General features: G+C 41.7%; 1 protein-coding gene across 1 annotated transcript in view; it reads left to right on the top strand.

Annotated features, from left to right (window-relative positions):
* The window catches only part of TMEM135 (transmembrane protein 135), a gene marked incomplete at both ends in the record, with an annotated part of 168,932 nt that overhangs the window by 58,090 nt on the left and 87,027 nt on the right, over nucleotides 1–23,815 (top strand). Inside the window, one exon of the mRNA XM_080612904.1 lies at nucleotides 16,353–16,418. Coding sequence (XP_080469030.1) covers nucleotides 16,353–16,418 — 66 coding nt within the window. The remainder of the gene's footprint in view (nucleotides 1–16,352; nucleotides 16,419–23,815) is intronic.

Raw genomic sequence — 23,815 nt, 5'->3', positions numbered from 1 at the left:
CTGAGGAGCTCACTGATGCAGGACAGTGGATGCTGAAAGCTTTCCTGTGGGCAGCGAGAAATCCTGGGGAAAAGAATTCCCTAGGGCAATCAAATGTGAAGATCCTGTATCTTGTTCTCGCAGCTCTGCCCTGTAGTTTGCTGAAGTGTATGGCAGGGAAGGCATTTTTCAGGCCGCTGTCACTCTTTGTTAGAGACCAAGTACAGAGCAAGGTGGGCCATGGACCTCTTATGGTGTGGAATCTCTGGACAGACAGTGCATGTTTGTTGTTAGCACGCAGGTATGAGAGATGGTGCATGCCAAGGGGGGATGTAGCTTACTTCACTAAATCCTTTGTTAGTGTATACAGGTAGTGGAAGGCACTCTATTCGGCTGAAGTTACTTGTCTCTGACAGATACAGAAGTCTCTGTTCTAGCGGATGGAGATGAGGAGCTTTTTAGCAATGTGAAACTTACCCTTTAATGTGTCTTTTAGTGTATCACTGGGCTTCTGGCTGCCTTGGTAGCACAGCATGTCTTTCTGTGTGCAGCCAGGAAAGGGTGGGACTGCTGCATTCAGTGTGAAACTTAATTGCTCCTAGTGTACAATACCTAAGCAGAAACCATTAGTAAAGGGAAGGAGTCTTTGGCTGTTGCCATGCTGCTGATGAAATAGTTAAGTATTAAAAGAGGTGAGGTAAATGCATCACTCCTTCCAACAAATCTGATGGGACTACAGGTTGCCCAGAGAAGCTGTGGCTGCCCCATCCCTGGCAGTGTTCAAGGCCAGGTTGGACGGGGCTTGGAGCAAGCTGCTCTAGTGGAAGGAGTCCCTGCCCGTGACAGGGAATTGAAACTGGATGAGCTTTAAGGTTCACTCCAACCCAAACCATTCTGTGACTCTATTTGATTAGTAAGACCTTCTTAATGCTGATCCTGTAGTTTTGCTCTACCTTGCTGTCAGACAAAGCAGATTTTTTTGGGTGACATGGTTTGGTGTGAAGTGTCCCTGCCCATGGCAGGGGGGTTGGAACTGGATGATCTTAAGGTCCTTTCCTACCCTAACTATTCTGTGATTCTATGATCTCTTCCCTTTCCCTCCTCACTAGCTTAAAAGCTCTTGGCCTGGTTAATTGTCATAGAAAATATAGGCAGAAATAATAATTTTTGAAAAAGAAATACAAAGAAATACTGGATGGTTTCAAAGAACTGTAAATGCCATTAGTAGCTGTGCCTGTAACTCTGGTTATTCTGTTACCTAGTTAGAAACCAGTCTTCAGGAGAGGTATTCCTTTTTTCAGGCTGGAAGGATGGAAAGGACAATGCCTTTGTGACTGAGGAAAGGAGGAGACTCTGAAAGGGCTTTGTGGTCTCAGCAGTTTCCTCAGTGTACTTGGAGTGGGAAGATAAATGTGCTGTATATGGAATCTGTGATGTGTAAATACCTGAAAGTGTAGACCATTATTTAGTCATAGTAATGTGTATTTCCTAAATAATTATAACAGGAAATGAAATCATTTGGGCAGTTATGACTGTTACATGATTCAAAGGGTTAAATGGTATTTTTGCTAGAGACTTTTAATTAAAATAGATTACATTAACATTTCCCTGAAGTAATAGATATGTCCTCCCATTACATAGCTAATTCTTTCAGTAATAGTAGTAAAAATGTCCTTATTTCGGTTAAGAATGGTCAAAATGTTAAGCTTTCTAAACTGCGCTCTGTAGAAGTTAGAACTAAGGGGAGTTCTTTTGATTTTGATGGCTTCGAGCGTCTTTTCCACATGGATTCAATTCCCATTTTAATCGGAATGTGGAAGTCATTACTCTGACATCTGAAACTGAGGTAGCAATAAAAAAAATTATCACAAACAAGACAGCAGACACAAATTATTTTGTGTTTATTACTGGGTGGCCCTTCAGAAACTTTCCCAAAGTTAATTGGTTCCAGAGATGGGAGGATTGAAATTGTATTATGACAGATTTATTTCTGGTCATATTTAACTCGAGTCTCTTCAGCAAGGCTGGCTTAAACAAACAGCAAAGTTGTCAACCCACTCATGTCTGTCTCCAGTTTTTGTTGTAGTAGCTTTAATCCTAGTGATTTGGTTTAATAAAGACCACTGAGAAAACAAACACTGGTAATGCCTGCACTGCTCTTGTAAATTATTTATCATATCTCTAAGGTTTTACTGTGCTGCTGTGTTAGCTTAAATTGTTCACAAAGACGTCATGTCAGATGAAATATCTGTGCAGTTTATATATGCCTGGGAGCAACCCTTCGTGCTGTCTGGGATGGGGATGTGTCTGCTTCAGGCTGTGGACGTGCAGATCTCTCCCTGCTGTCACAGCGAGTGTGTGACCAGTGACAGGTTCAGACACAAACCCAGCACTGCATCCTCTGCCTCCAGCCCTGTATGAAGCTGCCTCGCACAGGGCAGCCTGTGTGAGTTGTTCTGTGGTGGTAGGTGCTCAGTGAGAACGTGTGTATAGGTTACTGATAGGTTATTTATGCTGCTCAACTTAAGTTGTGTGGGTGGGGAGCCTGAGATCTTTGTGTGAAGGAAGCAGGGGAGTCCAGAGCAGCGTGTGCACAGCACCTCGTGTTGCTCTGACCCGTTGGGACCATGTTTTTCTGCACAAAGCATAGCAGATTTTAATATATTTGCAAAATAGGAAAGAAGTATGACTAAATAGTGTACTAAGTGCCTAAGTGCTCCAGGGGGGCTTTAGAGCAGCTTCCTGTGCCTCAAGCAGCCAGCAAGAAAGCTGGAGAGGGGCTTTCTACAGGGCCATGTAGGGACAGGACAAAGAAGAATGGCTTTAAATTGAAAGAGGGGAGACTGAGATGAGCTCTTAGGCAGAAGTTCTTCCCTGTGAAGGCGCTGAGGCGCTGGCACAGGGCGCCCAGAGAAGCTGTGGCTGCCCCATCCCTGGCAGTGTTCAAGGTCAGGTTGGACGGGGCTTGGAGCAACCTGCTCTAGTGGAAGGTGTCCTTGCCCATGGCAGGGGTTGGAACTGGATGAGTTTAAGGTTCCTTCCAACCCAAACCATTCTGGGATTCTGTGATTCATTGTCATATGTGTCTCATATCCTATATTGTTGTGTAGTGTACTGGTATTGTTGTATTTATTAAATATTTACTCACTATATTCATATGCCACAATTGTATAGCAATAGCTTTATTCTTCCCTTTTAAAACTAAACTTAGGCATGAAAAACATTAAAAAACCAGAATGACCTTAATGTTTGCTGTACGTCTCTATCAACATGTACCTCAACATTGTTCCTGTAAGAAACAAGCCCTTTTTCAAATTTCCTGAGCTTTTATTGCGGGTGTCAAGTTTTACACTTTAAAGGCTTTTAACATCGAGAGTTAGAAATAGCTAAAGCTGTTTCTAACAGCTAAATTAAGTAATGAAGGTCTTTTAGTGGTAAAGTCAAAAGTGGAAATTGCTCAGAATCAATTAAGCTTCTCTTAATGAAAGGGTCTAATTTGTAGCTCGGTATGCCAAGTCGTTGGAAGACAGTTCAATACAGATTGTGTATTATCAGCTGTGGCACATGGGTAATAAGATACACGAAAATACACATTTATATGTATAGATGAAGTTTAAAACCACATCTGGTGAAAGGGAAGAGAAAAGCCTTTGTCCATCCCTGTTCTCCAGAATTAGCAGTAAGTAAAAATGTTAAAGGAAATGGTAGATTTGTGTAGGCATGGCTTGAATTAATCCGAGTCCATGTTCTCGAAGCGTTGTGTTTGTAAAGTTTATGAAAGAGCACTAAACTGCGTGAGGGTAATTTATGGACCAAATAAATGTCAGTTGCTAAGGTAAACTGCTGTAGGAAACAGTGTAACTAGGATAAGGAAGTGAAGAACTGGAGTAAATAGTAAATGTTGTAAGAACAGTGATGCAATTGTTTCTTTACATCCACCCAAGCAAGTATAGTTCATTTACAATATATTTATTAACAGTCTCAGGCTAATAAAACAACACTTACAGAGCCTGTTTGGACACTTTCCAGCTCTCTGTTTTGTGTAGCGACAAGTTAAGCCAGTCTTTAATAAGGAAAAAAAGGAATCTGTATTCGTGGCTGCTTTATAAGGTTGTTAAAGTCACCGTTTGGCGTTTCAGGGCAGCGTTTGGCATTGTGCTCAATTAGTGCAGGCGGAGCAATGGAAGCACCAGGTTCAGAAACAGACCTAATTACTGGAAACCACTGAGGGGTCCATTCATCCTGCCTTGCTGGCTCAGGGGGTGCCAGCCACAGAGACTCCAGCAGCTTCTGAAGCCTAATCCCGATTCACTTCTCCACTTGCCTTCTGGAAGCTGTAATGGGGTCTGGCTGTTTACACTCTGTTACTGCACCTCCGTCTGTAGTTATTGTGGAAGTGAAAGCTTGGTGCTTAGGAAGAAACTGATAAAGACCCTCTGTGGTAGGAGTCAGGATAATTAAAGATAACACATAAAATGTCCCCTCCTATTTTTTCGGAGGCAGGAGGGGCTGAAGGGCCTTTTCCAGTTATCGGGATGAATTTTTGGATTCGGATTTCCTTGCAGCTTGTACTAACCAGTATAATTTAATGGGCAGTTTGATGACAGACCTCTCCCAGCTTGATGACAAACCTTTCCCGTTAGCCTTTATTTTTGGAGTCTTCTGGTTGATAACTTAGTTTTTAAACATTTACTGGACCTTTGAAAGCCTTAACACAGATGAGCTTCTGCTGCTTCCTTTGATAAGACCCATGTTTGAAACAGCAAAACCACACCTCACTGCTCTACTTGAAGCTGTTTTATCCGGAGGCTTTTGTACAAGGGTAATTAATCCTTCCCTCTGTCTATGAAGGGGAGGATCTGACTGCTAGCAGGGCACATTCCTAGATGGATACTTGTGTTAGTGTAAAGCCTGGGACACAGCTGCAGCATCTTAACTGCTGACAATTCCTGCTAACCGTTTTTCCAGTGTTTTGATTATGCAACTCCTTTAAATGCCAACAAAACCAATCAGTTTTAGCACTTTTTCTTTTTTTTCCCCTGTACATTAAAATCAGGAGAGATTAATTAATTAAATCTGGAGAGGGACTTTTTACACAGGCATGTAGTGATAGGACGATGGGAATGGCTTTAACCTGCCAGAGGGGAGATTGAGATGAGCTCTCAGGCAGAAGTTCTTCCCTGTGAGGGTGCTGAGGCGCTGGCACAGGGTGCCCAGAGAAGCTGTGGCTGCCCCATCCCTAGCAGTGCTCAAGGCCAGGTTGGACACCTGCTCTAGTGGAAGGTGTCCCTGCCCATGGCAAGGAGTTGCAAGTGTGTGAGCTTTAAGGTCCTTTCCAACCCAGACCATTCTGAGATCCTGTGAAGAGGCGAGACTTCTAACATCTGACAGACTAAAGGGCAGAGCTTATAATGGAAGACCTAGCCTGGTGCGTGATAGTTTAACCTGATGTTAGATACTCTGAGTGTTTGCAAAACAGACACATCCTTTCTTCAGCCAGGTTTTGAAAGCTTTCTAAAGTGCAAGCGCAGACGAGACATCTAACAGTCTGATTTGTGACCGCAGTTGATGTTTCTGCACTTACCAGGATTAATTTGCTCATTTGATGGGGAACACAGCATGGTTTAGACTTGGTTGATTGTCTGCCCCAGTCTCTAAGTTGTTTTCAGTATTGCCACATTCCTTACACAGTTCCTTCTTCTGTAAGTGTGATTTATGTACTTTCCTCAAGAGGCATGAGCTGTTCTTTGGCTGTGCTAACGTACAGGATGTTCAAACGAACATGCTTATCCATGCAACCCAGTGCAGTTTATGTAACAGACTTACTGCATGCATTTTGGTACCCTTAAATCTTGCCAGTAATAAGTGTGCATTTTGTTCCTGGTCAAAAAATCTCTCTTGTTATTTTGTCCTTGGTTGAGGTGTTTGCTGTAGATCTTAAAATCTGTGGTTTTTTACTTTCTTACATGTTTAACATGAAGAGACTAGGTAAATGTAGGATTAATACAGTGGTCTGGTGAAGGGATTCTGTGGTGTGTCTGCCCCTGGGGTGGGCAGCAAGAACTTGAGCTTACATTGAAATTGAAGTTTAAGCCATCTCCTTATCGCCTTCCCAACTTTCCCAATATTGTGTTACAACCCTACATCACTTGCAGTACCTTAGGGACATACTGCACTTTCTGGGTTTGCTGAATTGAAGAGGTGATTTACTGGTGATGCTGCCTTTGTTACCCTGAGAAATGTGCACATTCAGCTGAGGATTAAAACCCTCGTTTGCCTTTCCTCTGTGTGAATGTCGTGCCTTGGGACATGGAGATTTCATGTTCTCATAACGAATACATTTTAGTTACGCCTACATTTAATGTACCACCACACATTCATCTGCTAATTCTCGTGGAACAATTCAATTAGTTGCTGTCTCGTGGAGCGAAAATGAAATGTGGATGGACGGTTTTCCAAAGAAGTTTCTTAAAGGAAAATTGAATGGTAGTGTCCTCGTGTACAGGAATTGTGTATTGGACAGTGTAACAAATATAGATTAACAGTGCAGCCTCATCATGAATAAAATACTAATCCCAGAGAAGTACTGTATGCTAGAATAATTTGGTTAGTATGGTATGTTTGAGATTAGTCTCATCCATATCACAGAAACCATTCCCATGTTTTGGGCTAATGGTTCTTCAGTTTCAGAAAGTTGTAAAAATTCTGTGGACTTTAATGTGCAAAAAACCAGGTTCTTACACAGGCTTAGGATTTTTTTTGTAGCAGTGTTTTGCTCTTTGATGTATGCATTGTCTTGTATCAGAGGAAACTGAATCTTTGCTGTCATTGTCACTGAAAAGAAGAAGGAAATTTAAGATTAAATGTTGCTTTAATGGCCCTGATCATCCTCATGGACTCCTCCGGGCTTGCCGCAACAGCTCTATGTCTTTCTTATGTTGAGACACTAGAACTGCCTGATATCAGAAACACAAAAGCTAGAATGCAGCTCTTTCGTGTGAACTTCACTTGTTTTACCAATGATCTCATTGTGGTTCTTCCTGCTTTGCTCATGATTTGCCTTCCACACTTCAGAGAAAGTGAAGCAGGGGTTTTACAGACCTGGCATTGATCGCTACATAGCTTTGTTTCCTTCTCTTGCCCATAGCAACCATCCAAACCTTGATGGAAGGCTAATAACCCATGAGACCACTGGTACGTGACAGTAGAAATCAAGTCTCTTATTTCTTGCACTAGAAATGGTTAAACTCTCTTCCCTATATTCAAACCATGCCCAGTTACTGTTAGAATTGGCAATAATTAGCAGGTCATTATACACCAAGCAAGGATTTTTCATAGTGTTGAAATCAATTCATGGCAGTAATTTTGGCTGCTGCAATATGGTCGAGCAGGCCTGACTGAAAGCCCTATTGGATCTAATGTGTTTCAGAGCATGGAGATTGTAGCCAGCTTCATCTCAGGGGGTTTGAGTCTGAGTCTGGTGGTTGCCTTGGGTTTTAGGGGTATTTTACTAGTTCATCTTGCTAGAGGTGTGCTCTTCTGCATTGACAGTTGGTGTTTGTCCTCCAGGCCTGCTGCTGGGCTGGCTGCAGTAACTCATCCCTTGGCAGGGTCACTCCAGTTAGCTTCCCCTCATGGAAAACATTCAAGAGCAGCAGGGAGGAGTATCCAGCTCCTGGCACGACAGAGAGAACAAAGTGTTTAAACTTAGTTATTATACATGGATAAATTCTGCATGTTTGGAAATTCAAAGTTCTTTAGCCACTAAATTAAGGGTGGTGAGTTCCGATGCTTTTTGTCTGAGCTGATTCGATGGACATTACTTCTCCCTGTTGCATGTTTGTGTAACGTGTCAGTGATTGTGGGTAGGTGATAGGTGAAAACCTAGATTATCAAAAAGCAAAGCTGCTGGAGCACAATTGCACTGTGGCTTCTGTCAGCAGTTTTAGTGTTCAGAACGGTCACGACCATTCTCATAGTGTGTGTAAAGAAGAAGTGTGGCTTCCTTCTGAGATTGGCCTTGTGATAAAAGCTTCCTGCCATTCTTGAAAAGAGAAAGCAAGTGAGCAAGTGTGCTTTGCCATGGGCCCTGCGCTGCTTGGCAAAGGAGGCTCATCTCAGCCCCTGGCAGGGCTGTGCTCGTATCAGTTTTGAAGAGAGATGCTTGGGAAGAAGAAATCTTGCTCATTCAGTTTATCTGAAATGGCTCTTGCAAACTGAGCATTATGCAGCCTGTGAGTGGAGATTTCTATTAGTTACTCATAGGCAAAATACGAACAGCTTTCTCAAGAGCAGGGAGAGGTTGAGCAGAGCCTCTGCCAGCTCTCCCAGTGTTCTAAGCCCTGAGGCTTTTAGCTCTCCTACAACAGAAAGTTGATTTCTAAAAATAATTCAGGCTACTCCATCATGTTGGTGGTTAATTCCCATTCCCCATATAGCTTGTGACTTCTTGCTAATTATTTAGTCTTAAGTGGTTTTAATCAATTACAATCAGCATTTGATGTGTTTGTTATGGAGAGCAAATGTGATAAATGAAATCACAGCAATTCATTTCTTGCTAAGTAGAATACACATGCCCCTCATTGAACAAGATTTAGCTGTTGTCCAGCATCAGTGAAACTTTTCCAGACAGAGGAGGGAGGCATTTTTCTAAGCATTAATAGCATTAACCTGTGTGTTCTGTTTCTAATTAGTTTAGAAAGATTGCATGACGTACACATGTTTAAACAGTATGGTTGGGAAGTGAGTTGAGGGTCTCATTCAGGGTAGACTTAGTCTATAATACTTTTAGTTTACAGTGTGGGGAGGATAAAGCACTAGCTTGCAAGTGTCTTTTAGATGAGGTTTGCATTAGTTTAAGTCATAGCTCTGTGGGTAAATTACAATACATGGAAACAAACCAATTGAGACAAAAGAATTTTTGTTCCATTTGCAAATACTGAGAGCTGCTACTTTGAATTGCTACCAGTGGGAAATGTAAAAGATGAGGTAATCCCTAAAGAAAAAGGACCATGGTTGTGAAACACGTTAAACATGAATCTCGTAAAGCTGGTAGGGAATGCACTGAATTGAACCCGCTCACAGTTCATGCTAGCAAGAAAGTCTGGTCAATGGCGGCAGATAAAGGAATTGTAAATGGCTATATTTAAATGAGTCTGGAATTCCAGAACACCTGCTTGGATGGTATGAAATGAAGCTGTCTAACTATGCAGCTCATTAATTTAGAGATTATAGTGAAACTTGAAAATGTCTACGTTACAAGGCCCAAGGCTGCTGCAATAGATTGTCATGGAGTGTTTAAATCTCTGGCATTTTCCAGGGGTTAGAGTGGAGAATAGGGATCAGGGTCTGTGGATTTTGCTCTCAGTGGTCCTAATAACTCACTAGGGAGCTGTGGGTGGACTCCTTCCAACAAATCTATGATGTGACTACAGGTTGCTCAGAGAAGCTGTGGCTGCCCCATCCCTGGCAGTGTTCAAGGCCAGGTTGGATGGGGCTTGGAGCAGCCTGCTCTAGTGCAAGGTGTCCCTGCCTGTGGCAGGGGGGGTTGGAACTGGATGAGTTCCAACTCATAGCAAGCCACTCTATGATTCTATATAGTGTTGGAGGTCAGGACAGCGGTGAGCTCAGAGCAGTGTTCCCTGGCATGCCAACACTTGGTGGCTGCACCAAGCCTGGGCAGACCAGTTGTTTCTGCTTCTTGTTCCAGGCAGCAGAAAGGTCCCCCATGGGTCAGTTCCAAATGGAACGGAGGGAGGTGTGAAGTCTTCCCACTGCAGGGATGGTGCCCAGTGGATGAATGGGTGTGTATGCTCCTTCTCACCATTTTGGAGCTGGAAATTCATAGAGTTCTCTGCCCCTGAGACCTGGGGGAGCACCGGCTACGTGCAAGCGTGCTCGTATGTTCTGGGCTGGCCAGAGTGGTCTTTTGCTCTTATCTTTGATTCAATCTGGCAGCATTACTAATCAAAGCCATTTTTGACAGTGCTGATGTGCTTCCTGCAGCCTGGCTGGCAGCTGTTCTCCGTCATGCTGCAGGGCAAGTGGAAGGGAGGAAGGTTTGAGCTGGTTTCAGTGCATCATTTCTCAGATGCTCAGTGCTAGCAAGGCGAGGCAGCCTTGCATGGACCTCCTCTGTGTGGTGTTTCTGTCAGGGCAGAGATTAAATGGCCTATTTCTCCAGTTTCCATGCTGGCTGCTGGCCTGGTTTGTGGTATTTCAGTTCATGAACATTATACTGATGGAGTTTTACTTTTTTTTTCCTGGCTTCCTGATATGTAGTTAATTGCAGTGTTGAGTTTTTCAGTCTTTTGTACAGAGAAGAGTAGAGAAAGGTGAAAGTCAGTTATGGGCTGGGATCAGTAATCCTAGTGTAAATACCAAGAGCTTTCTGAGAGTGGGGCGGGAGGAAGGAAAGGGAGAAGAACAGGAAGAGAAGTCAATAGAATGGAATTGGAATGGTTAGGGATGGAAAGGACCTTAAGATCATCTGGTTCCAACCCTCCTGCCATGGGCAGGGACACCTCACACCTCACACACACCTCACATCTCCATGTCATCCAGGGCTCTGTCCAACCTGGCCTTGAACACTGCCAGGGATGGAGCATTCACAACCTCCCTGGGCAACCCATTCCAGTGCCTCACCACCCTCTCAGTAAAGAATTTCTTCCTTAGATCCAATCTAAACTTCCCCTGTTTAAGTTTGAACCCGTTACCCCTTGTCCTGTCACTACAGTTCCTGATGAAGAGTCCCTCCCCAGCATCCTTGTAGGCCCCCTTCAGATACTGGAAGGCTGCTCTGAGGTCTCCACGCAGCCTTCTCTTCTCCAGGCTGAACAGCCCCAACTTTCTCAGCCTATCTTTGTACGAGAGATGCTCCAGTCCCCTGATCATCCTCGTGGCCTCCTCTGGACTTGTTCCAGCAGTTCCATGTCCTTTTTATGTTGAAGGAAAACACCTATCATCATCTTGGAAAATGCGAACACTGCCAGGGATGGGGCATCCACAACTTCTCTGGGCAGCCTGTGCCAGTGTCTCACCACCCTCGCAGTGAAGGATTTTGTCCTGATATCTCCTCAGGTCCCATGGATTTGTGCACATTCCGGTTCTTAAGGTGGTCTCGAACCTGATCCTCTCCTGCAGTGGGCCTAAGGAATGTCAAGTATTGCTGTACCCATTGTACAAGATGGGTTCAGTGATGCATGCGGGGGGACACTCAGACTCCTCTAAAAAAGTAAAAGACAGAGATCCGTGGAGTTCACACCTGTGAAATGGGGTGAATGAAGTTTTTTATGGGTAAAAGAAAAAAATAAAAATTAAATATGTCTCTGTAAAAGCATCAGTTCAGCTTCAGTGTTGTATTTTAATACATTTTAAATAAATTCAAAAGGCATAAAATGTATTGGCAGTAAAGTCTATATCAGTATTGCAGTGATTTATAATATATTTATATAATAATATTTATAAAAGCTGTTACAACAGATAAGCTCCTCAGTTCAGTTTAATTTGTCCTCTAGAGTACAGTTCAGATGGAGAGGCTTAGAATCATAGAATCATAAAATGGTTTAGGGTTAGAAATGACCTTAAGATCATTCAGTTCCAATTGTCTGCCATGGGCAGGGATGCCTTGCACTAGAGCCAAGGCTCTGTCCAACCTGGCCTTGAACACTGCCAGGGGTGGAGCATTTACCACTTCTTTGGGCAACTTGTTCCAGTGCCTTATACTTGAACTTTTGTGAATAGACATTAGGATAAAAGATTGTTTTCAGACACTTGTTGTACATTTTCCTGTTGATTAGTGCTTCTGGATCTCACCAGATGTGTTTGATGGCATCGTGCTTGTTTTCACGAGCCGTGTGCTAGTGAGCTGATGTAACACTAGTTCATTTGCAGTATGTAATCAAGTTGAAACATGCTGTTGATGATTTTGGATAGACTGTCAAGAACCTTTTTTTTAATGTAATTTGCTTTTTGTGGAGAAAAACACATATTTTACAGGCCAGAGCTGTCAGCCAGCTTGGGTAGCCAAGATCAGCAAACTTAATAGGAGTGAAGAAAAGCCTTTTGTGCTATTCCATACATTTCTGTTCTTATAACAGTTTGCACCGTTTTAGTTCTAATGAAATCTGGAAGTTGCTGCGAATGACTTCCAGAGGTCTGTGCCTTTCAGCCCACAGCTTTAAATAGGTTTTTAATAGTGATTCTAAATGCATAGTTAGAAGTTGATACCAAAATCTGTCAGGTGATTAAAAGCCTGTGATTCTGAATCAGTTAATTTGCATTAGCAGTCCCTTCCTCTGCTTGTGTTTCCAGGTTCAGTGCTGGTAAAACACTATTTTGATGAAGTATTATAAGACCAGTTTATTTTTTGTGAATACCTTGAAAATTCAAAACATCTGGAACCTGAAGTGCTGTTTTTTCTACAAGCTCCATCAATAATGCACAGCTATTTTTCACTTTAGTTCTGGTTCATACAAGTGGTTTCTCTCTCTTGTTTTCCTCCTCTTCTTTTGTTTTCCTCCTCTTCTTTTGTTTTCCTCCTCTTCTTTTGCTTTCCTCCTCTTCTTTCGTTTTCCTCCTCTTCTTTCGTTTTCCTCCTCTTCTTTCGTTTTCCTCCTCTTCTTTCGTTTTCCTCCTCTTCTTTCGTTTTCCTCCTCTTCTTTTGTTTTCTCTTTTAACCCTAGCAAGGAATTTGAACAGGAACAACTGCTTTCTCGAAGGGGGAATAATTGGTCATTTCTGGAGATGACATTAGAGCTTCATGATGTTCCAGAGTGGTGAGATACAGGAAGTTGCTGCTTCACCTCACATATAATGTAACACAGTGCACATTCCTTACAATGAAGCACAGTGTTAGGATTCAGTGACTATCAGCTTGGCAACACATTTATTTCACACTGAGATCACTAAAGCCATCTGTTGATAGTTTGCTTTCCTGTGGACCTCTGCCTCCCATCTCTGAATAGACGTGTCCAAAGCCATCCACTTAGCCTGTAATGAGTCTTATTTAAGGCTTATTCACAGTGAATTGAATGCAGATAAATCTTAAATTTTTACACCTCCTTAAAAATTTGATTGTACTGAAACATTTAATGCTAACAGAGGCAGAAGCAGTGATAAATGATCTAAATTCCTACTTGGTGATTTCTTAGGGAACACTATGATTGTTAAATGGGCATTTTTGCCTTTTAAATCAGTTATCCTGACATGATAAATGAGTTGTATTTCCTAGTCACAGTTACACATCCTAACATAAACCACAAGATTATTTTAATATTGTCAGCATTTAAAAAATGGCATTATTTATGCTGTATTTTTAAATTAGGGAGCAGTAAATATAATTCTATATAAAAGCTTGGCATTCAGTGAACAAGTGTCTAATATAAATATGTGTGCAAGACTTTTCATAGCATCTCATGCAATGGTTTTGGTTGGAAGGGACCCTAAAGCTGATCCAGTTCCAACCCCCTGCCACGGGCAGGGACACCTTCCACTAGAGCAGGTTGCTCCAAGCCCCATCCAGCCTGGCCTTGAACACTTGTTTTCAATGGGTTTGAACTTAATATTGAAACAAGTTGTATGAGAATAGCATGCAGCATGGATATTGACTATTATTGTAGTAGCAACTTTGGTAGATTCAAAATTAAACCCCAAGAATGTAAGAGGCAAGATGCATTCAATAAAAGAGAGTAGATTTGGTGTCTTGTAGGGATCTTTTTACCATCAGGATAATTTGAGAAGGTCTGAAAGGTGTGTGAGCACACTGTCCTTTTTTTCATTGCTGATGTGGGATTCCTCATTCATGCAGCTCTTTTTCCCTGTATTCTTTATGGAGCATTAAATATGATGGACATTTTAACATTTCAAAAAACCAGAGGTTTTTGGATGCATTTATATTTTAAGTATCTTCACCTCAGTGCTTACTCCTCCATATCCAACCTGTACAGCTGGAATGCCAGCAGGACGTTTCATGTGTCAGGACACAACAAGAAACTCCAGAGGGACTATGGCCTGCATGGCCTTCACTTGGCTGGCACAAAGCCTTTCCACCACTTATGGCTTCTTTGGGAAGCACAGGGAATTTACAGGTCATCTGGAAATCGCGTTGTTTCGAGGACTTATCACTTAAAGCATAGTGTGAAATACTGTGATGGTGAAAATGTGCCTGAACAAGCCCTAGGCAACCTGTTTCAGGATCCCTGAGTAGGACCTGATGACCTGGCGGTCTCTGCCAAATGATTCTGTGTGTGCCTGCGTTTGTGGGACAGAAAGGGAAAAGATGGGAATTGAAGATAGTGCCAGGGTAGTGTCCAATCCAGAAGTGCCACCATTAAATCGAGATTTTAAGACTGGCCAAATTTTCCTAGCCTGATAGCTTTTATCACTAGATGTTGTAGTTCTCTGAAGGTGTTGTAGACATTTCGGAGCAGTTTCATCCTCTTATGCCATGTAAGACTGTGCCTTATTCGATTCTTAAAACGTTTTCTTTGTAGAAAGGATACAAGGATTAGTTTTCTACTAATGCCTTTCACCACAACCATCACACCAACAGTAAGCTTTGGGCTGATTACTATTTGAAAGATGAACTTCTTTAAGCAAAAATCCTCTTGAATTTTGCATACCTAAAACCCCAATAGGTCTTTCCTCCAGCCTTGTCATTGTCAGTGAGTGAATGGCTGTAGGTGGCCTCATCTCCCCCCCATGCTGTTTGGGTGGGAAGCTGTGATTGCAGCTTGATTGATTTTCTTAGTGATGCTCAGCACATCAAGAGTGGCCCATAGGAGGATGTCTATGATGCTAGATCCTCTGTGATTCCTTGTTTCTGAATGGTTTTGACATCTGGCATTAATGGTGTGAGTACAAGTGTATTAAGAGAGATCTTCTGCTTGTAGATATGAAAAGAAAGACACACACACCAGTGCTTTTCAAAAGAAACAAAAGCAGCTCAGCTGTATTGACAGAATGCTCAATTCAGTTGAATCATCCTTAAAAATGTTAGTGAAAGAAACCAATTTTGGGTAACACAAAAGGTTGTGTGAGGTTCACTTCATCTCTCAAAGAAGAAGGGTTTGCGAAGAAGAATCACACTTGGGCAGTGCCCTGCGTCGTCCTGGGGTTGTAAATGAAGTAATACATTTTGCAGTGCAGTGCTTTGAAGCTCACACATTCATTTACAGATGGGGGGAAGCATAAGGTAATTAAAAGTTCTTTTATCAGATTATTTTCTGCAGACAATTATCTAGATAAGAGTAAACCCTACTTAATCTGTGCCTGGGAAGCCTGAAGAATTAATCTCAAGAGATGCCTTTGAAATGGTACTTGTTGAGATAGAGCTTAAGGTAGTGTAGCATGTACCCAACAAGTCTTGCAGTCATGCAGGCATTGAGCTGCTTAGCTTCTAAATCACTATTTAGATCAACTACTACAACTGCTTTTATGTATAAACCTTATAAACATCTTTTTTTCACAGCCTGCTAGTTAGTTTTGAACATAGATTCTGAAATGTTAGAATAGGGATTTTAATCAGAACCAGATATGAAAAGCATGTTTTGTGACACTTGAAACTGGAACTGGCTTCACTACTTGCTATGGAAACAAGCCTCTAAAACAAATCTGTTCCTGTGTACACTGATGTGCTGATCCATGATTTTATGTAACCAGTGGATTTTTTTCATGCTTTTTTGCAGCCAGCTTGTAGAAAGAAATGTGATACAGAACCTACACTTCTTTTTCTATTATAGCCTGCATCAAGAGGCAATAATCTATGTGTAAGTGCTAGTTGTCCCACCGGATTAAAGAAAGGATGGGACAACTAGCACAGAAAAGTATGCAACCTAACTAAAGGTTAAGCTAAATCAAGATTCCCCCAAAGTTGTGTTCTCTGTCATTTGCACACGACGTTGTGTTTGGTAATGCCACTGTTACTAAGAGCTAAGAGGGGCTGGGGTACTTTTAGGAGCAGAGTTGCATCGTACTCTTGGTTTTTTGATACTTGTTTGTTAATTTAAGTGTATAATATTAAACAGCAATTTAAAAAATGAATTAGTTTCATGAGTTGTGAAATTCCATATAGCTGTTCTCCCCCTTGCTATCCCACTTTTCCTTGGCAGCCTTAAATGGGGCTGATCATCACTCACCTGAGTGAAGAGCCTTGTGTAGTGCCACGGTGTTGCAGGAGGGACCAAAATCCTCCATAGGCCTCTCGCCCTGCAGTAAACCTTCACCCAACCTCTGCAGACACTTCTAAATAACTTACTGAAGTGCTTCAAATGTGAACTGGGTGTTAAATGCAGCTGACACTTTAAAACAAACCTTCGTGATCTGGGTTGTCTGTTCTTTAAATAATGAATCTCTGTGTGTGTTTGTTGCTGCAGGCCACAGAAACCTTGTTCCGAATGGCAGTAGCACGAGGAGCGATCACACCGTTAAGACACGGAGAAGTAAGGCTAAATATATCTGTATATCTTTTCTTTTTGCACATGTGGTATAATGTTTTATTAATACAATGCTTTATAAATTCCTGGGAGGTGAATTGTCTTCAGGTAAGTGAAGAAGGCAGGACCATAGATAACTTGCATATCTATGTTGTAGGGGTTTTTAAAGGAAAACAAGGATTTAAATCCTGCCCAGTGGGAGATGAAGTATCCTTCAAAGTACACTTTGTTTCTCTCTTTGCCCGTATCACAATTTTAGCTTTATAATAGAAGTGACTCACAAGAACGTCCTTCTAGTGAGGTGATTTTTCACTGCAGAAGTTGTAGAATATAGAGAAATTTACATGAATGTAGAGAAATTCATCCTTTGTCTGTTCCTTTCAAGAAATAGCAATGTAGGTACTGTATGAAGTATTAATACATCAATTATTCTGAAGAGGATAAATATATTTGAATACTGTGTTGCTCACACATGCTTCTGTTGATGGTGAATGTTTATTTCCTTCTTTGTTTTATATCAGGTAAACATTGTTCTAAGCATTGCTGATTAAATGCCTCCAGTATTAGAGAGTGTAATTAATGGTTAGGTTGAATTTCATTTAAGAAAATCACATTGCAGTCCATCATGACACTGGAAATGCAAACTGGTCTGGGCATTGCTGCAGCTGAGAGTGTGTAAGGTTTTGAATGTAGAAACCTCAGTGGTTTTTCATCATAACCTGATTTTGATCAAATTCTTGGGTAACTGTGTGAGAATTCATGTAGTAGGCACAGCGTTCAGCCTGGAATCTACATCTAGACTTTCCTGTAATCCCGACTGTGCTGTAAAACATCCCTTACGCTGATGAAGTTGCTTTAATTTCTCTTTTGAAATGCAGTAATACCCGTTTGTATACAATGTCTGAAAATGAGGGTCCAGAGGAGCCACAGAAATGATCAGAGGGCTGGAGCACCTCTCCTGTGAGGAAAGGCTTGATCCTGTGATTCTCTGTGCCTGGGATTTCCTGTCATGCCATTGTCCATCATTTTAGCTTTTCTAAATATATGGATGATTTATACTTTTCATATACTATTCTTTACTCCTTCCTACAGCAGAGTGGAATGCAATTTCCAGAAGTGTTAGTGATATGTGCAACCTTTCCAAATTGTTTAGGTTTTTTACAGTGAAGGGTACTTAATTTTCCATGTTTTAGTGACCAGGTTGTCCAAAGAGTTTGTGGGGTCTCCATCCTTGTAGTTACCCAGTGAATGGTGTGAAATGTGGGAAAATCAAATGATACCCTTTCCTAAAGTGTAATGAATTGCACCCTGCAATGAAAAGTACGAGGGTGATTACAGGCAATAAAGATCTCTGTTATGAAGGGTATTAAGGATTTCTGTGTCTCATTCATCTCATGTTGAGCCAGTTCAGCTCAGTGATGTAGAAGAAGAAGTTTTAATTTCTTCTTCAGATATTCCCTCTGATTTTCTTATCAATTAAATTACCTCAAAGGCTGGAGAGAAGCAGCAAGGAAAGTGCTGAGAGGATGTGGCCATGGTTAGGGTGAGAGTGCATCTCTGTGATGATGGTGGGCTTTACGCTGGTGTACTGTGTCCCGTGGCATTATTTCTGAGGTATTCCTTGGGCTTCAGTGCAAGTGCAGTTAATGGTGAGCCAGATAATTTACAGATAAAGCATGGAAGAGTTGCCCAGAGTTGGCTTTTTGTGTAAGAGGCAGTGGGAGCAGTGAAAAGACCTTTTTTCTCTCTTATGTATTTATCATGTATCTCATGCAGAGGAGAAAAACATTTTCACTCAAGGAAGAGATTTCCATTAAATTCCATTGTGGAATTATAATTTATTTCCTCTAAAAATAAGGAATGCCATTAATCAAATGAAACTGATTTTTCCAGAAGAAACATATAATTATCAAGAGTCATATAAAATACTTTTATAGCTCTTCCAAGAAATTTGCTGCATGTTTGCACAGTGCGTAAATAGAAAGGGAGCCAGAAGGAGAGTTGAATCTGAACTAAAGTTGACTCTATTCTGTTTGAGAAGTGTGAACTTGGCAGTGAAAATCAAAGCACAGCAACTTGTTTGTTGGAAATTGCAAACTAGGGAGGCAGCAGTCCAAACGGGCAAAAGTGCTGTTCAGCTTTCACAGTGGTGCTTAAACGTGTAACCCTGTTTAACAGAGAAGAGGGGGTAAAAATGCTCAGTATAAAAAGGCAAAAATCATTCTTGTTTCTTTTGCATTCATAAATTAAAACCTCCCAATTTCCTGTCTGCACTGCTGAACACATTAATGGGCAAACATTTCTGCTAGACAGGCAGAACAGGGTGAGAGAAGGACTATCCATTATAATCCAGTTGTCATCACCAGGTGGATTTGTCATTTATAGTATTGGATGTCGATGGGAAATTCCTTTTCTCCTCCTTCTAACATTTCCTTATTCGTTGGGACTCACCCAGCCTTTATGCATATAGAATTCTTAGGTTTTTCCTTTATTAATCATAAATAAATTGGAAAATGAGGATATGCTGGTTTTCTGACTTTTGAATATGGTTTGTAAAATGACTGTAGAGAGTTTAGAAGCTCATGCTGCCAAAGGTAGGCATCAAAATTGGGTACATAGTGCGAAATACTACTGAACTGTGGGATATAGATCACAGAGGTCCTTGAGGAATCCTCCTAGCAGTTCCCTTACTCCTGGTTGGGTTGAAGTTGTGTACCATTCATGGGAGGGCATCAAGCCTAGAAGCATAATTCATTTTCAGGATTCACTGTGTTGTTTTTCATGATCATTAGTTATTCCCATCAGTTGCTTTGTTTTGGGGGTGGAGCATGAGGCTGAGCGTTGTAGAGATTATTATGATCTGATTTGGGGCCTATAAGTATGTTGGAGAGGAACTCTTCATTAGGGAGTTTAGTGACAGGACAAGGGGTAACGGGTTAAACAGAGGAAGTTTAGATTGGATCTAAGGAAGAAATTCTTTACTGTAAGGGTGGTGAGGCACTGGAATGGGTTGCCCAAGGAAGTTGTGAATGCTCCATCCTTGGCGGTGTTCAAGGCCAGGTTGGACAGAGCCTTGGGTGATATGGTTTAGTGTGAAGTGTCCCTGCCCATGGCAGGGGGGTTGGAACTGGATGATCTTAAGGCCCTTTCCAACCCTAACTATTCTGTGAGTCTAATATCTGGTAGTTGCTGGATGTACTTCTGAGCAACGTAATCTAGTTGAAGATGTCCCTGCTCATTGCAGAGTGTTGGACTGGATGACTTTTGAAGGTCCCTTTCAACCTAAACTATTCTATGATACTGTGAGCAGATGGGATCACACCAGATCTATGGCTTTGTGTTCAGAAGTCTTTGGGTGTGAAATCTTATCTTGTGTTGACTTTAAGGAAGAATTTCAACCTAGAAAATGAGGAGACCATGTTAAAGAACACTGCTGCTACCTCAGTGTTCCTGCCCTCTTTCTTCTTCCCTATCCACCATGTCATGGCAGAGTGCTCTGTCAAGTCCTGGAAACTCAGTTCTGGAATTAAGCCATGTAGAGAAGAAGCTTTTTCATTAATAACAATAACTGTAATCACTTTCTTCAGGAGAAGGGGCTTTCTAATTTTGCTTGCTGTTAGAGCAATTCGAAAGAGACCTTAGGATGCTTCAGCCATTATATTTAGTTATGTACTATAAAGATGACATAGAAAGGAGTATTCATTTAAATGGTGATCTCTTTGTCCACATAAAGGGGGTTGTTCTTGAAGTTACAAAATTTTATGCTTGGTTTTTAAATGATGGGGTTTGTCACAGTGCTGTGACTCGCCGGAAGGATGAGTTCACTGCTTGGTTGGACTGCGTATCAACGGGTGGTATTGTATTCTCTTCCCTTGTTATTTCCCTTATCATTATTATTATTGGTGGTAGCAGCAGTGGTTTGTGTTATACCTTAGTTACTGAGCTGTTCTTATCTCAGCCCCTGGGAGTTACATTCTTTTGATTCTGCTCCCCGTCCCTCCAGGAGCGAGGGTGGGGGAAGAAAGGGGGGGAGTGAGCGAGAGGGCTGCGTGGCTGACTTATGGCATGGGCTTAAACCACGACAGTGTTGTACAGAAAGGTGGTTTGGGGCTTGGTTTGGTTTGGTTTGGTTTTGGGGTTTTTTTTGGTTTTGGGGAGTTTGTGGGGTTTTGTTTTGGGGTTTTTTTTGGGGGGGGAGAGAGGTTGTGGAAACTTTGCTGTTCAGGTTGCAAGTTTCAAAGTGTTTACACTGAAGGAGTCACCCTTTTTTTTACTGGACTGTCTTGTTACAAAACCTACAGAATTTAAGCTATAGCTGTGGTGTAGTATGTTATCAGCGCTGTGCCTTTGTGTACACCCAGGGCCCTTAGTGATTAATTCTCTAGATGATCAAGGAGCTTCCCACTTTTTCTCCACTAAAGAGCAACAAACTGGTCTGAGAAAAACTATTCACCCTCAACATTATGAATTTCAGTCATGAAGATTCCTTTTCTGCTGCACCTAGACCAACTGACAGGCACTATCTGTGTGTCTGATGTGTTGAATAACCCCGTGGATGGAAAATGTGGCCAGAGACTGCCACAGGCCATTCCTGCTGTAAAACTGATGAAAATTATACATAAATAAGAATCCTGTAAATACTCAGTAAAAACTGTTCTTGCTGATGCAAAATGTTCACATAAGACAAACTTTTCTAAATAGATAAGATAGTTTAGAGCTAATTTGTACATAGTTTGATACAATTAATAGAAATGAGTCATGCATGTGCTGAGGTTGTGATATGGGACCACGGTTTCACTGTGTGTAAGAACTGAGCAGATCAGTGGCTCGAGGAGTCCCATTCCACTCCAGCTGGATGTCTCTGCAAGGACTTTTGCAACAGAGTCCTATCACCCTCTGGTCTGTGACCAACCATCCCGTCGCAGAGATTCAGTTCCCTAAGCAAGCATTACACTGGCCAAAAGATCCCAATTAACTAGTTTTTTGGTTGGTTGGTTGCAGTTGTTTAGGTTTGGTGGGGTTTTTTTTAGTAGACATTCTGACCATGAATGCAACAGCGTTAGATTATACATGTGCATGGAAAATGCAAAAAAAGAGAACAGAGAGGCAATACACACACAAACAGCATAAACATAGAACCCTTTTGTTACACCAGCACGTTTTCCGCTTTGCTTCCCACCTGTGCTCAAAGGAGTAACTAGAAGTAAATGGCAAACAGTGAGCAGCAGATGAAAAAAAGGGTTGAAATTAGGCTCAGTCATCTTGAAAGCATAAGGTGTGTTGTTATTTTAAGAAGAAAAGAAAAGCTGTACTTCATTATTATTCCTTTTATGAGAGGAAAATCAGTGACCAGCTGTGCAGTGGAATTAGCAACTTTTTTTGTAGTGAACTACCTATTAATAATAGTTAGCTAATACTACCACAGGTATTTTGTGGTTATTTCTTCAGAAAGATAATACAGATGAAAAATTCAGCAGATATCAAGGTAAGACAATTGGCAGGAACTTCTCAAGGAGTTGTTTCAAAAAGCAGATCAGCAAAATAACAAGCAGTAGTTCAGGAAAACTCTCTAAATTTCTGGAATAAGTTATAAGGCTCCATCCCTGGAGGCGTTCAAGGCAAGGCTGGACAGAGCCTTGGGTGATATGGTTTAGTGTGAGGTGTCCCTGCCCATGGCAGAGGGGTTGGAACTGGACGATCCTTTCCAACCCTAACTATTCTATAATTCTATTCTATGATTCTGTGGTGTTCCTGTTTGCATTTTTGGCCAGTTTCATTTGTAATACTTGAAACGCAGGAAGGCTTCATCAATGGTAATATTTGAGATTCAGAAGAAGTACCATGAATCACTTTGAGATGAATTTTCATTTAAATCAAATGGCCTTGGGTACAGTGCTTCATGTGATGTCAGCTTGGGGGCATTCCAGGTCTCATCACTTACAGGCACATCAGAAGCCAGATGGCAGTGGGCATCCAGTCTGCTTGCCCTCGTGCCTTCCCATCACAAAGATGTCTTTATTATCCAGGGTTCAAAAGTTGTGTCCTCACAGGCTATACCCATCGTCTCTGCTTTCCATGCTTTTTACTTGAATACTTGGTTACTGTCATGTTAACATGTGAGGAAAGATGGTTTCTCAGATTTACATAAATCTTGCAGCAGTAGAGACACTGTAGTTACGACCCTGAATGCTCTTGACTCTAAGCCTTCAGCCAAGGAGACATTTCAAAGGCACTGCTGTTGGTTAGATGGGTCTCGTTTGCTCTCCCTGAAAGGGTGATGCTTCCTAGCAAACAGTGCTTAACATTACAAAAGAAATCTGGTTTGGTACAATGCAACTTAAATTTTTGTAAGGCCAAGTCATAACATTCTTAGGCTCTTTCTGCCTTCAAAGTAGGATTGTCAGTCTCTTGGATCTTATCCTGAGGTTTTTTTCCCTCCTGGTTAAGGCTTGCTAATACACAGAAAAATGTGTATTTTTTTTAATTCAGTATGTTGCAAAACAGCATCAATTTAATTGAACCAAACCATGTTTTCTGAACATGTGTGGTAAGATACAAAGTGCCAGCAGGTTTTAGTATTGCCTACAAGAAATCCGGAGATGGACTTTCTACAAAGGAATGTGGTGATGGGAAAAGGAGAATGGCTTTAAGCTGGAAGAGGGTAGGTTTAGATTAGATCTCTAGGCAGAAGCTCTTCTCTGTGAGGGTGGTGAGACGATGGCACAGGGTGCCCAGAGGAGCTGTGGCTGCCCCATCCATGGCAGTGTTCAAGGCCAGGTTAGATGGGGAGGTAGTATTGAGCCTGTCTTTTACAACCTTTTGTAAAGGAGCAGTAAATGGAGAAAACCATAAGAGCAGAACTGTTTTGCAGTCTCTCTACTTCAGGTTTGGGTTTGGGGGATATGTGTCAGAAGTATTTAAAAGTGGTATCAGTATCTGGGAAATCCTCCTGGCAGGTCACACTGAGGAACAGCTCAAAGGTAATTTAATTGCTGAAGGCTGGCATCCCTTATCTATATTGTCTGGAAGAAAGTTAAAGTAAGTAAGTACTCTGATTAAATGCAATGATAGGTAAGGCTTGATTGGAGAGTGTGAGAGAGAGTGCCATCGAACCATTCAGAGGAAGACCACCAGATTACCTTCGAGGTATTCCAGTGTACAGTGGTCGAGTGATGGTTTTGCCATGTAATCAGTTGTGTGAAGGTGTCATTTGTGTAGCTTGCTGTAGATCATGGATTTCGTGTGGTTTTTAGGTTTTTCATTCACTTTTAATCATGGAGAGGAAAGCAGATTTGTCTCAAAACCGTAGATGAGTATGAAGAACTTCTCTGCTCTTCTGACATAGGCTGAGAAAGTTGGGGCTGTTCAGCCTGGAGAAGAGAAGACTGCGTGGAGACTTCATA

Source organism: Psittacula echo, assembly GCF_963264785.1.
Source record: "Psittacula echo genome assembly, chromosome: 3".
Taxonomy (NCBI): domain Eukaryota; kingdom Metazoa; phylum Chordata; class Aves; order Psittaciformes; family Psittacidae; genus Psittacula; species Psittacula echo.
The sequence above is the reverse complement of the archived record's forward strand: the minus strand, read 5'-3'. Positions and strand labels throughout refer to the sequence as shown.